Source organism: Lissotriton vulgaris, chromosome 8, assembly GCF_964263255.1.
Source record: "Lissotriton vulgaris chromosome 8, aLisVul1.2, whole genome shotgun sequence".
Lineage (NCBI taxonomy): Eukaryota > Metazoa > Chordata > Amphibia > Caudata > Salamandridae > Lissotriton > Lissotriton vulgaris.
The window spans coordinates 1,265,964,115-1,265,979,499 of NC_141696.1; the positions used below are offsets into that span (position 1 = coordinate 1,265,964,115).

Below are 15,385 nucleotides of genomic sequence, written 5' to 3' on the forward strand. Positions count from 1 at the left end.
GAGAGGATCAGCTGGGTGTCGTCGGCGTAGGAGATTATGCTGAGGTTGTGTTTGCGTACGATGGCCGCGAGGGGGCTCATGTAGACGTTGAAGAGGGTGGGGCTCAGAGATGATCCTTGAGGGACGCCGCAGATGACTTCGGAGGCCTCTGACTTGTACGGTGGTAGGCGGACTCTCTGTGTTCTTCCGTTGAGGAAGGAGATGATCCATTCCAGCGCTTTGTCCTGGATTCCGATGTTGCTGAGGCGCTGTACTAGGGTGCGGTGGCAGACCGTGTCGAATGCCGCGGAGAGGTCTAGGAGGACGAGGGCCGCTGTTTCTCCATTGTCCATCAGGGCTCGGATGTCATCGGTGGCGGCGATGAGGGCGGTCTCGGTGCTGTGGTTGGCTCGGAAGCCAGACTGTGAGGGGTCGAGGGATCCGTTCGTCTCGAGGAAGGCGGCCATCTGCTTGTTGACGGTCTTCTCGATGACTTTGGCTGGAAACGGGAGGAGCGAGATGGGGCGGTAGTTCTTGAGTTCGGTGGGGTCCGCTGTTGGTTTCTTGAGCAGGGCGCTGAGTTCGGCGTGTTTCCAGCTCTCTGGGAAGGTGGCGGTGTCGAATGATGTGTTGATGATGTCTCGCAGGTGGGGTGCGATGACAGCGTCGGCCTTGTTGAAGACGTGGTGAGGGCAGGGGTCGGTCGGTGATCCGGAGTGAATGGAGTTCATCGTGCGGATGGTGTCTTCGGTGCTGATCGGGGTCCAGGCGTGAAGGGTGGTGGTGGGGGGTGGTTGTTCGGTCATGGTGTGCGTTGGTTGGTTGTTGAAGCTGTTTTGTATGTCCGCGATCTTGTTGTGGAAGTATGAAGCGAGGGAGTTGCAGAGGTCTTGCGATGGGGTGATGTCGTTGTTTCCTGCGCTGGGGTTGGAAAGCTCTTTCACGATGTTGAAGAGTTCCTTGCAGTTGTGTGCGTTGTTGTCCAACCGTTCCTTGAATGCTGTTTTCTTGGCGGCGCGGATCAGTTGGTGAAACAGTATTCCAGTAAAGATTTGATCAAACTGCTTTTTCAAAGCAGGTGAAGATCAATGTTCACGCCAGTTCAAGCGAAAATAATATGACGCCTAAAGGCAATATTGGACTACCCCCATGGATGTTGCAACATCACCTGTTACAGAGCATCCAGCTTCCATCCACTAGTGAACTTCACATAACCAGCTAGCTTTATTTGGAATATGGAGGGAACCCTAGGCCATTGCAGTGAATCATTTGATCAACAGAAGCTCCAAGCCTGAAAATGTAAGTTCAGGTTTCACTTCCCTAGGGAACTATACCCCGCATGCATTAGTCTGTCCAGGCTTTGACCTTTGACACAGTCACAGAAAATCACATCTCAAAGGTCGACACCACTAGATACAGCCATACCATATGTTAAAAATCCGCTCTATTTTTTGCATTTCTGGCATTATACAGGGATGCTTGGGTATGTCCTATGCAGTCCTTGCGGTGTGAGATTTGTCTAATGGACAAAGTTGAGTTGTAACAACTTAAGCCTTGGATTGCATGAAACTTTTGAGGCATAGCCTCGTCTTCTAGAGCTTACACTTTCAATAATCTCACTTTCAATGTCTGTTTCCCATTTTACCTTTTGATCCACAAGCCCTGCCACACAAGATTTGAGTAGCACTCATTAGAAAAATCTTACTGCTTTGCAGGCCCAACCATGTTCAAGGATTGCAATATTTCATGCGTGTTAGGTTTGGATGTACCAGTATTTCAGGTTTCAGCTACCTACTTCACAAGCAAGCCGTAAGCCAGAAACTGACCATCTGGATTCCACAATTGGAAGTTATGTCTCTAAAGGTGCACAAGGTCAAAGACTCATGTAGATGACCTACTCAGTGAACTATGACTTGGCACCATACTTTGGTACTAAGCCGTCTGGCAGTGTCACAGAAATTGCGATAGCACCATATGGGACATTTTGGGGCATAAGTCACAAACATCCTTGATCTAATGAGACGGGTTTCCATTAGCAAGGGAGGTGAGTCAGTTAACTTTGGATTCTATTACCACCTTGTTACTAAAGATATACAAATACTTCTCTCATTACATGACCCCCACTCCCTTTCCATTAGAAATCCTGGCCTGCCTGACAACCTTTCTTGACACTGGACAGCAGTTTGGTGTGTCATCTTAAATTTCTGAAACCCCAGATGATTTACAACCCTTCCTCTTATGTCCCTGTTAATGTATTCACTTCTCTGCAGACACTTGCTTGCATTGACATTGTCGTGGTCAACTAAAAAATTAGCACCATATGGAAAGACGAATCTAGACTGCTGTGAGTGCTCAAAGACCATAGAAAATACAGTGCTAATAAAGCAACATACTTTGATCCCCTCAAAGCTCTGACTTAACTGTTGTACTGTTCAACTCCCAGAATTGTAATGTTCTATCTATTGTGCATCAGAAAAGATCCACCATTGCTCTCTTCTTTCGAGACAATCAAATTCATCATTACCACTCTCTCTTGAGCAATAGGACTACTATGACATCCTCTTCTCCCCTATAGAGAAAACATACTCTGTCATATGCACATTCTTTAACCACCATGTGACACATGCTTTGTTATCCATTTTGACCCCAAGGCAGTTATCTGCTGTTGGCAAAGTACAGTACAAACTTCTTTCCAAAGTCTCAAAGGCAATATATACAGCATTTTTCCTTCCTATTCCCCCAAAACATCTTCCATTCTGCCCCTTTATGATCCCTGCACTCTGTTTTCCATTCCCTTCTAGTCATTCAGTATTCAATTAATCAATCAGCAAAATTTGTAAAGCGGGCTACTCACCCGCTAGGGTCTCAAGGCGCTGGGAGGAGTGGGAGACGCTACTGCTCGAACAGCCAGGTCTTGAGTTGCTTCCTGAAGGAGAGATGGCCCTGGGTCAGCCGAAGGTGGGCGGGGAGGGAGTTCCATGTCTTGGCCGCCAGGTAGGAGAAGGATCTTCCGGCTGTGGTTTTGCGGATTCGTGGGACGGAGGCGAGGGCGAGGCTGGCAGATCGAAGCTGGCGGGTGGGTGTGTAGAATGTGAGGCGGCTGTTGAGGTATTTGGGGCCCATGTCGTGCCCAATACAGTTGCCCCTCAATGTGAATATTTTTCTCCATTATAGAATATTTATTGCCATTTATCAGTGTAAGAAACTGCAGAGATATTCTACCACACGTTAAAATTGATCTCCAATTTAAAAACATTTATTTTTACAAACATCACATGCTTAGCTAACATTTGTATTTTAAGATTAAGTTAAATTAAAAAATAACTCAATACGGCAGAAACCTCAGACTGAAGGCATCTTTTCAGTATCCTTTAAAAAGGAAAAATAAAGCAACACCATATAAAGAACGACATTACATTCACAATATTACATTTTGATTAATCAATTCTAGGATTAAGAGCTCCATTGACCCAGAATAGAGTGCTGAATTGGGTGATTAATTTAATTTGGATGGTACTGTATCATTATGGATGGAAAACAACTAATTTCCAGCTTTGTTTTTAGATTAATGGGAAGGCTTGAGGGTTATCAATTGAAATAAAATACCCTTGGTTGAAGAGTAGAAAATGGGCAAAGCAAACACATGGTGAATGTGGAGTGAAGGGCCCCTACTGCCAACACGTAAATGAGAATGGATGTCTTATAATTGGTCCTAAACCTCATAAAATCATGTTGCCTTTGACTTGAGTCCATAATTGTGTCTAAGGGTTGGTGGGTACAATAAATAATCATTAATGGTTTCAGAAGCGTGCAATAAGACTTGCATAGTAATAGTTTTAATTTTCTACGGCCCAATGCCAAAGCCAGATTGTCCATATGCTTCTCAATTGTTGTAAAAGATAAGACTAGCACCCAATATTCTTGATATTTGGGTGAAGACGGAGTCTTATCTGCAGGATCCATACAAAGGACCTGCAGGTTGTGCAAAAATCTGTGCATAATTCCACTAAATTACTGTATTGTTTTATACATGAAGCACAATCTTGATTTGTTAGGACAGAACTACAAGTATCAACAACTATGCTCCTGATCTTCCTAGAACTCGTAGAAAGGTCCTAGCACATGCCACAGTTTAGATACTCAAGCACGTTGTTTTCTCTCAAGAGGTTGGTGGTGACTACTAAGGTGCTCATTGACTACTAAGCACTCATTGGTCTGATCATGCCAGTTGTAGTAGTTATGAGTTTTTATGGTCAATCCAATATATAAACAAAGAGAAAAATGTTATATGCAAAATAACACCAAAACTGCAAAATTCTAATAAGGGAAACAAGAGACATGAATTTTTAAGATTTAAGTGAAAATAGCACCAAAAAGCCATTTGGACCTTTTGAGGCCTGGTCGGATGCAACAAGTGGGATTGGTCCCGGTGAAAGTCTGGAAGTCAAAAGTTCCAAAAATATTCTAAGTCCCAGTTCTAGAAAGGACTTTGTCACTTTTTGAGAAAAACCCTCCCAAAGTGGGCTACACTGAAAATGTAGCCACCCCTTTGGAACCCAAGGAATGCCTGAAACAGTTTGTGCCTGCTAGTGGTCTGGAGCTTTGAAGATTAGTTGCTGAAAAGACCCATCTCTGTATGAGACTTAGTAATATTTTCAGACGTGCAGGTAGCTTTGTGAAGGACTAAGTTAAAATCAATCAAATGCCATAAAACTGCCAGCCAGATACTTTTCCTGCAGGTCCCCCAAAGAACTTTGGAGGGTACGTTTTTTAAAGTTTCCACATTTTCTTCCAGGCCCAAACAGTCACAGGATTACACTTTTAAGGCCTAGAAGACCTTTGAGACTTTCAGGGTGTCAGACAGAGACCAACAGCAGTGTCTAGTCCAGGTCTAGTTGCTGCTAGTCAGTTGGGCACTTCAGTAAAAAGGCCTCTTGCAGCTTGTTGTGTCCCTGTAGCCACACAAGAGGTAAGCCAGCTAACTCTTGGATTGCAGTTCTTTGCCTTGGGTACAAGATGGAGCAGGTCCAGCCCTTCAGATTTCTTCACAAGTCTTAATAGCAGGTGCTGCCATCATTTCTTTCTTCAACAGGTCCAAAGTGTGTTCTGAAGAAGTGCCTTGAGGTGCCACTATTATGCCTGACACCAGCTGGTGGATGGAGGTGATTCTTGGGCAGTCCCCAACCGATAGGGTATAAGTTTCCTGTTCAACCTTACCTATTTTTTCAGCAGTTTCTGTTTGCCCTACTGCAAACACTCCCATAGTGGCCTGCATCCTCAAAATTCAACATAGGGAAACCCTTCTCCCTTCGTGCAGAGCCTGTGTGCCCACCCAGTGGTGTATACAGGGTAATGGGCAGCCCCCTCCTCTATGGGCACTCAAAACCGATTCTTGAGGTAGCTCTCCTTCCACTCTGGTGCCAGCCTGACTAGGCGGACAAATACTGTGGCGTTTCCAAGTTTCAGCTAACGTTTGTGACAGGGCAAGTCCATTTGAAGTAAATTAAGTTCTGGGCCCACCATAGCAAGTCTTACTGATAGGGGAAGAAAACACCTCCCTAATGTTAGGCTATTTTCTCTGCTCTAATAGCAGTTTTCGCATCTCCTTCACTTCTAATTCAGGCCAAGTACAGGCTCTACAGTGGCTGGAGCACTAATGCAAATTAGTCTTCTGCAGTATCAGGCAGGATCAAGATAACTAACTTGTTAAAAGTTACATTTCCCGTATATTTATACAAATCCAACTTTGCAATAAGTCTTTGAGTGTAGTCTGTAGTTATTACAGGTCAAAAGTTATAGATTAAAGTGTATAATCCTTACTTTTCCTAGGTGTCCGCTACAGCCTAATGAGTCGCAGTGTCCTTTTGGACCTGTTTACTGGGGCAATATGCCATTTCTATTCCCACACCTGTTCTACTCTTAAATATTCTACACCCTACCTTGTGGGGAGCAAGGTGTGCGAAGGGGTGAGTTGTTTAATGCTTAAAATAAAGTTTTTCTACCTGCTAAAAAAGGTGATTTTGACAGGTCTGGGTAGGAGGCTTCAAGGATCTTCTGGCAGGCTACACAGGATAGGCCTGAAGCCATGTTTTCCTTTTTCATACTAGTGGATGGCACAATACGTGCTGGGGTCACAGGTGAGATTTTAACCTTTTGTGCAATTGGTGTATTTTCATTCCATATGCAATGCCTTACAATAAAGTTAAATAAGCCAATCGGGGATTAGCCAATTTATACATATTTAGGGGGCAGAGGACATAGCACTGGGCGCTGGTCAGCCGTGGCTCAGTGTGCAATAAAATTCAGCAAAAAGAAGAGGGTGACCAAGCAAAAAAGAGTATTTTCTTACAATGCTCCCATAGATGGAAGTAGACTAGCTCTCAGGATCTACATGCAGTTTAGTGCAATGTCTAAATAACAAGACAGTAATTACTTAGAAGCTTGACCTTCAAGTTCAGCCATAGATCGTAGTAGTGCATTTAGTTCTTCCTTGATATTCTGGAGAGTTCAGTTCACTTGGTAGCCTATTGTGTGGGTCTTGTAGTACGAGAAGGGGTATGTCTACCATCACTGTTATAGCTCCGAAAAGGACTTGCAAGGTAAATATATAAAAATAAGTTTAAGGAATGCAAGGAGCTTAATATGCACCATGCTCAACTCAATCTTGTAACGGTCCTTTAAGGCTAATTTTGGGGACCGAGCTTATGGAGCTATCACAGTCAAATCCAATGCAGCATAATGGACAATGGCACATACTGTTATCAATACAAATAAGTAAATGGTATCATAAAATATCAGTGATTATCTAACCAGTATCTCTATATTGAATGCCAGATAATGACATACTTGACATTGAAACCCATAAGTACCACTGGCATGGTCAGTCTAGAGCAATGAGCGACTTGGAAGTCAACACCTACCTCTTAAAAGCAAACAAAGTGCTTGACTATCTTCAGGGTGGTGTCCTTTGTTGACATTAGAGATAGATCCAAGCTGACTTATATTTGTAGTCCTGCCCTAAATAATTAAGATTGTGCTTCATGTATAAAGTAATGTAGTAATTTTGTAGAATAATGCAGTTAATGCACAAACCTTTGTGCAACCTTCTGGTCCTTTCTATTGACCCTGCAAAATAAACTCTGACTTCTTCTCTGTGTCAAGTATATTGGGTGCTAGTTAATCATTAACAACACTTGAGAATCACATGAACACTCTAGATGTGGCATGGGGGTCATACATTATAGCTATTATTATTTAAGTCTTATTGTGCTCTTCTGCAAACATTAATGGCTGTTGACTGTACCTCTCCACCCTTATAATGACTTAAGGGCTTGAGTCAAAGGCGCCAGATAAGCTAATGAGGTAAAAAAAAAACTTAATAGGCATCCATTCTCACCTACCTGTTTGCAGTAAGGCTGTTGCGCCTTATATTCTCTACAGTTACTCATGTTTTTCCTTAGTCGTCTCTAGAAGGCATAAAATACAAATAGAGCAATAGTTATGTCCACCTTCTAATATGTCTCGTTAGTCTGAGCCAATTTTAAGCGTTCCATAGAGGGTGTCAATAGAGAAGTTAGGGTTTGTAGAGATAACCATGCTGTTTCTGGCAGCCTTTTCTCTCACATCCCTTTGTTAACGGACCTTGAATACAAGGTGAGCTCATGCGCCAAAGGTGCTGTTTTAAACACTTTATTTCACACTACGCATACCGACTCTCTTCTCATTTAAAGGTATAATTCCTTTTAATCATGTACCATGCCTGATTTTTGTTAATTTTGCAGAGGTTGGTGATTATAAATTTTGCTTTGTTTCATAAGGTAAGAGTTGTGTTTTATACATTATCACAAATGGTAATGCACTTGAGACCCACTTATTTACGAAATGTGGATTTTTAAATGAAGATCATGATGTGTTTTTATTCTCAGTTGAATGCTATGGCCAACAGAGCGGCTGGAAAAGGCTATGAGAATGAGGACAACTACTCCAATATCCGGTTCCAGTTTGTAGGAATTGAAAACATTCATGTGATGCGATCCAGTCTGCAAAAACTCCTTGAAGGTATGTTTCAACCATTGTGTTTTGATTATCCTAGTTTTACGAACGCTGAGCATCCATGAGCAAATTAAGAGGAATGGGTGGCTTTGAACACTTTTGTAGGTGTTAGAGGTCTCACGAGGTAAGTTCATGAGATCTTTTTTATTTTTATTGTTTTTATTGGTATTTATCAATACAAACAGTAAGAACGTAACTGCATTGTTAGTTGAGTTGAAAAAAAGAGATAAAAGGAAAGAGAAAAGGGGGGCAGTAGAGGGGGGAGCAAGGAAGTGAGGAAGGGGAGTGGTAACAGGGGCAGATATAGGAGGACATTACCACGTATGCATGATCCAGTGCAAACAACATGTGTTAGCAATTGCAGACACAATATAGCAAAGTGTTCCAGACAGAGCGTGAGGGGTGTCAATAGTGAGACCATGGATTACATTGAGAGGCTCCTTAGTGACGGGGCAAGTAAATATTTTGGATCACCACATTCTCGCTCCTTGGTCTATGAGGTAAATGGTTAAATCTAAGTTATTGAGATCTTAGTACTTCGCATTTTGTGATGGCATTACAAACCTATTTCAAAGATTTGTCAACTTGTTCCTAACATTGTGTTTATATAAGATGTTTTGAGAAATTCCAAGTCTGGGGACAAAACATGATACTAGAATGTGGTGTATTGGTTCCATTCGGTTTTACCATGGTATCAAATCAGAAGAGTAATGAAACTAACTTCTAGATAATGACACTTAGCACTGTTTCTTTTCTTTCATGGAGCCAGGTTTTTAGACTAACTGCACATAGTACAGAGTAGAAGTGTTTCAGCCTGGAATATATAAATTAGGTAAAATCTTTTGACAAAAGTTGTGACTCCTTGGTGGCAAAATTTCACCTCATTGAAAAACTACCTTGAAAAACTTGCGTAGCCTTGGTGTGTGTTTCCTCTTCCGATCCTCTGAAACAGGCAGCTTTTACTGATAGCTGTCTAATTTAAGGCACCATCAAGAAATGTCTGTTCTACTGCCTGTTAGGTGCCGTTTGTTGTTTGAGGTGTTTGATAATTTGCTAACATGACTTCCTTCGTCTGCTTCATAGTGTTTTGAAATACTGTACGCATGCATACATGCTAAAACAAAGTAGGATTTGGACAGTCTCCGTAAACAGAGTGAGCATTGCTTAGCAAGTACACATGAGACAATGAGGTTTCTGTGCACAATATTCTGTTATTAATGTGTTTTTAATGTTGCTATTCCACATTAAGTGCAGGGCTACAAGGCTTATAATCGAAAAACCAGAACTAGACGACGAAGTGATGCCTGAAATAGTACCCCATAATATCTTTGATGTTGCCTATTTTGTTGCATGCACATCGCCATGTTTCATTTATGAAGGCAAAATTAAACAAATACATAAACCAATCTGTCTCTTCTGTCATCCCTTGGCCAAAGCTGTCCCTCTAAACAGTAGATATGCACCATAGCCCTAATTGATCCTCTCCCTCACCAACGACCCAGCCACCGCCAGAACCAACCTACACGAAGGAATGAAAGACGTAGCCGAGTGGATGATGAACAGCCGCCTGAAACTGAACTCAGACAAGACCGAAGTCCTCATCCTTGGATCATCACCCTCTGCCTGGGACGACTCCTGGTGGCCCCCTTCCCTGGGCAGCGCACCCAAACCTACGGACCACGCACGCAACCTGGGCTTCATCCTGGACTCCTGCTTCTCGATGACCAGACAAGTCAACGCCGTCTCATCATCATGTTTCAACATCCTACGCATGCTCCGAAAGATCTTCCGATGGATCCCCACCGAAACCAGGAAGACGGTCACCCAGGCACTCGTCACCAGCCGACTGGACTACGGAAACACCCTCTACACCGGAACCACAGCCAAACTGTAGAAAAAACTCCAACGCATCCAGAACGCCTCTGCACGACTCATCCTGGACATCCCCCGACACAGCCACATCTCCGGACACCTGAGAGACCTGCACTGGCTCCCCGTCAGCAAGAGAATCACGTTCCGGCTCCTCACCCATGCACACAAGGCCCTCCACGACCTGGGCCCCAGATACCTCCACAACCGCCTGCCCTTCTCCACTCCCTCCCACCAGCCACGATCGACCAGCCACGCCCTCGCCGCCGTCCCACGCATTCGAAGAGCCACCATGGGAGGAAGATCCTTCTCCTACCTGGCAGCCAAGACTTGGAACTCCCTCCCCATCCACCTCCGTCTTACCCAAGACCACCTCTCCTTCAGGAAGCAACTCAAGACCTGGCTGTTCGAGCAGTAGCGGACCCCTGCCCCCAAGCGCCTTGAGACCCTCCGGGTGAGTAGCGCGCTATACAAATTTCTTGATTGATTGATTGAAATAGACGTGCTGAGGGAGTGACAACTGTTCTTCTATCACAGATGCTGATCTTGAATTGTGCTGGTTAAATTTCCATCCTCCAGTGTGGCATATGTAGGTTTGTCACCGTATTAAAGCTCAGCTGCATTTTTTAACTCCCCACCATAACAGTTGAGGTTTTTCCATCAAATGCCTGGTGTCTTTGCTATGAATTGGATCACTTTGGGGATTTAGGGTTCCACAAATATCAGTTTAAGATTATGAAATTAGCACTACCATATGTCAACACTAGAAATGCACTGCAAAAGTGAGGGGTGAGAGGGCATGTTAGTGCCCTCATATCTTGTTTCCTTACATGCTGGGAGGTGTTTCGCTCCACACCTTGGCAGACCTCAATGCAGATCAGCAAGTGTCTCCGTCGGTGACAGGTCTGGCCTTGTAATTCAGTTGGAAGAACTACTACAAGTATGAACAAAGGTGCTGGTGGATATAAGCAGATATTACTTTGTAAAATATGTGATAAAAACCTCAGAGGTAATGGGGGTTTTAACCATCATGTGGAAGACATTTGAGCATTTTGTTGGTCGAAGTGGCCGAAGTAGCAGACAGATATAGCCGCCTGAAAGCTGTTCCTAACCAAGAGGGGCATTATTTACTGTTTCTGTTGGCAATGAGGACTTTTCTAATGACAGGGCCAGCAAGGCCCTGGACTCAATAAAAACATTATGCACTAAATGAGGCAGGGGAAGCAAGGTGTGGGCGGACTGGGCATCTGACAGCTTTTGCTTGATAACCTGTTACTTTCAACTCTAAATGACCTCCTTAGTCTAAGCAAAGTTGTGAGTGCTTGATTAGTAAACATTAAATCTAGGCTTTCCTACATTGTCCTCATAACACTGAGTATTGTAAATATTCTGGTAAATGGTGAGTGACTCCTCAAACTAAGCAGTTGTTATTATTTCCAACATTACTTATTGCTTGTTACTTTCTCTTGCAGTCAGTGGAACGAAAGGCGTGGGTGTGAATGAGTTCCTTTCCGGATTGGAGGGTTCCGGATGGATGCGACACATTAAAGCTGTACTGGATGCCGCTATCTGCTTAGCAAAAGTAAATCATATACCCATTGTTCTTCATGTGACGGGCTGCGACCAGTTTCTGTAATCAAATGCCAAAACACAGCTGTTTCTAAAATTTCACATTTTGTTCTCTACTTTATTTGTGATTGACTGTTTTAAAAACAGCTGTGTTCCAATTTTGCTAAAAGATGCTAAAATGCTTTGTTTGAATTTGAAAGGGTTTTGCTGAAAGACTATCATGTCTTTAACTGTGTTTGAAAACCGGTATTGTGTCAAGGCTTTCATCAGTCATCATTAAGGAAACAATCTCCCACAGTACTTTGGAGCCTGTCACAGGATATTTTTCTTGTTTTTCATCCTCAAATAGCATACACTTTGTGGATCAATAAATTGCAAGCACATTAAAACCACTGTGAGCGTAATCCTGAGTAAGTGTAAACGTCTGCAATGTACCCGTCTCTTCACAAGTATGGACATTTCTGGCATGACCATCAACTGTGCCCTGCAGATTAAAAAAAATTTTTTTAGTTACTAACGCACATCATATTTCATCAGCAAGTCTGACTCATCCATCATAAGTTCCTGTTTGTGCTGTCCCCAACTTTAGCCCCTGTGAAAGATGGCCTGTTAAAGTAAGAAGGGGACCTTCAGGGAAATTGTAGCGTTGGAGTGAAAAAAGCTTCTTAGCGCACATGTCCGAGATGGAAAGAGACAAGCAAATAAAGCTTATTCAGGCCTGGCTAGGTGGATCGATACGTTTACAGCTGATTAGGGGCAACCTGCATAAGAATATGTTATATTAGGCTTATGTAAAATGGCAGGCCAAAGCCTATACATAAGAAAGTTTACAAAAAAATCTAATGGTTTGAATGAGGCCAACAGAACTAAGGGAGACAGGCACCTTTGGTGCTGATTATTTTTATATATATATATATATATATATATATATATATATATATATATATATATATATATATATATATATATATATATATATATATATATATATATATTACCTACTGGCGGTCGCCAGTAGGTATATATAGTTAGGATTTTTTCTCTGGGATTTTTGAAAATTCTATGTCTAATAACTTTGGCGTTTGTGGACGGAATTGGCTGTAATTTTCAGGAAAATGGAACATTTTGTTTCTGAGCAGCCCCTGACAATTTGGGGGGCTTCATCAAGGGGGGGCTGAGAAAAAAGGGGGGTCCCAAAACGCGTTTTTCCCATGTTAATTTCCATAGGGCGGTTGGCCTCACTTTTAGCTCGAACGGCTGAATGGATTTGCACGAAACTTGGCAAAATTGTAGGGACTGTTAGCCCGATGTGCCTTTGCTAGGTCTCAATATATGTGCTCCAGTGCATTTTGAGTCATTTAGGTTCAAAAAAAGATATATATCTGGGCGGAGCCTAACCACACATCTGATCTGATTGGCTGTCAGCACTTCATCCAAGAAATGTTGGCAGTCATCTTGGGACCAATATACATGATAGCACCTCATTAAAAAGCATTGTAGTTAATAGAGGGTTTTAGGACTTTAGTTACATTATAAATCATTTGTTGATGGTACCATACTCGTTTTAGGAATTGTGGTGGGTTCTAAGGTGATTTTACCATGTGAAAAAACCTTCTGCTGTGATATCATGAATATTGTTTGAAAGAAAACTAATATCTCATGATTTTCCCACAGTGGTTTGGAAGGGGATCTATAAGCTAAACTGAAAGCATATTTTCTGTAAATTCACATTATCTTTCTCAGTCATGTGAAAATGAAGTCTGACATTCTCAGTAAAACATGTACATCCAACAAGGACAGAGACTGTCAGTTGATTCCTTTGTGTTCTACTGCAGCCTCCTAGAGTGTTCTAAAGAACAACTAGAGCGCTAACAGTCCTACTTATTACAAAGGTATGGCACACCTGAAGCCATCTTGATTGGAATAAAGTGGTAACTCTTAAAACATTTAATTTAAAAAGAAACAACATGAGGGGGTATATTTTGCCATAGAAAGTATGATTAGTGCTGCAGAATGAAAAATTAGGGCATATTTTGAGTGACTTCTCAAATCCTTTTCTATTTCATTAAAACATTCTGACATGCAGTCTCCCAAAATGGCCACCAGAGACAAAAGAGCCCAAATGTAGCCCAAATATCACCCAGATGTAGCCCAAGTATAGCCCAATGACAGAATGTCCCAGAGTGTTCTAAACAACAACTAGAGCGCTAACAGTCCTACTTATTACAAAGGTATGGCACACCTGAAGCCATCTTGATTGGAATAAAGTGGTAACTCTTAAAACATTTAATTTAAAAAGAAACAACATGAAGGGGTATATTTTGCCATAGAAAGTATGATTAGTGCTGCAGAATGAAAAATTAGGGCACATTTTGAGTGACTTCTCAAATCCTTTTCTATTTCATTAAAACATTCTGACATGCAGTCTCCCAAAATGGCCACCAGAGACAAAAGAGCCCAAATGTAGCCCAAATATCACCCAGATGTAGCCCAAGTATAGCCCAATGACAGAATGTCCCAGGGTGTTCTAAAGAACATCTAGAGCGCTAACAGTCCTACTTATTACAAAGGTATAGCACACCTGGAGCCATCGTGATGGGAATAAAGTGGTAACTCTTAAAACATTTAATTTAAAAAGGAACAAAATGAGGGGGTATATTATGCAATAGAAGGTATTATTAGTGCTGCAGAAAGAAAAATTAGGGCACATTTTGAGTGACTTTTCAAATCCTCTTCTATTTCATAAAAAAATTCTGACATGCAGTCTCCCAAAATGGCCACCAGAGACAAAAGAGCCCAAATGTAGCCCAAATATCACCCAGATGTAGCCCAAGTATAGCCCAATGTCAGAATGTCCCAGAGTGTTCTAAAGAACAACTAGAGCGCTAACAGTCCTACTTATTACAAAGGTATGGCACACCTTAAGCCATCTTGATTGGAATAAAGTGGTAACTCTTAAAACATTTAATTTAAAAAGGAACAAAATGAGGGGGTATATTTTGCCATATGAATTATGATTAGTGCTGCAGAAAGAACAATTAGGGCACATTTTGAGTGACTTCTCAAACCCTCTTCAATTTCATTAAAAAATTCTGACATACAGTCTCCCAAGATGGCCACCAGAGACAAAAGAGCCTAAATGTAGCCCAAATATCACCCAGATGTACCCCAAGTATAGCCCAATGACAGAATGTCCCAGAGTGTTCTAAAGAACAACTAGAGCGCTAACAGTCTTACTTATGACAAAAGTATGGCACACCAGAAGCCATCTTGATTGGAATGAAGTGGTAAGTCTGAAAACACTCAATTTAAAAAGGAACAACATGAGAGGCTTAATTTTGCCATAGAAAGTATGATTAGTGCTTCAGAAAGAAAAATTAGGGATCATTTTGAGTGACTTCTCAAATCCTCTTCTATTTCATTAAAAAAATTCTGACATGCAGACTGAAACATGCACTTTGAATACCAGCAGCAGACGTCTCTGGTGAGCAGTTGCTTTACTACAGTGATCTAATGTGCAACTAGAGTGCTAACATTCAGAATTTATGGCAAATGTGTGACACATCTGAATGCCTTCTTGATGGAACCAAAGTAAACAAGCCTTGAAAATGCAATAGATCTCGCCCTCGTTTAAGTTGAAGCCATTCTGTTTGTAATGAGGTGGCTTTTTAGCTTTGCTTTTATTAGTGTTTTTCCAACTTTCATGTAAATAACATGCATCTGTATGCATAAAAGTATATGTATGCATGCATTTATGTTTGTATTTATATAGATATACAGATGATATATGTTTATATATGTATGTATGTATATATATATATATTCACTGAAAAAACCATAGGTTATAGACCATATATAGTTAGGAATTAGCATTTACAAAACCTTGAAATGGTCAGTGATGTCACTGACCATGTCA

General features: G+C 41.8%; 1 protein-coding gene across 2 annotated transcripts in view; it reads left to right on the forward strand.

Moving 5' to 3' along the window:
* The window catches only part of MTMR6 (myotubularin related protein 6), a 439,692-nt gene that overhangs the window by 328,963 nt on the left and 95,344 nt on the right, over positions 1–15,385 (forward strand). For both annotated transcript variants that reach the window (XM_086935180.1, XM_086935181.1), the window contains 2 exons: positions 7,905–8,037; positions 11,373–11,482. In XM_086935180.1, the coding sequence (XP_086791306.1) occupies positions 7,905–8,037; positions 11,373–11,482 (243 nt within the window). The remainder of the gene's footprint in view (positions 1–7,904; positions 8,038–11,372; positions 11,483–15,385) is intronic.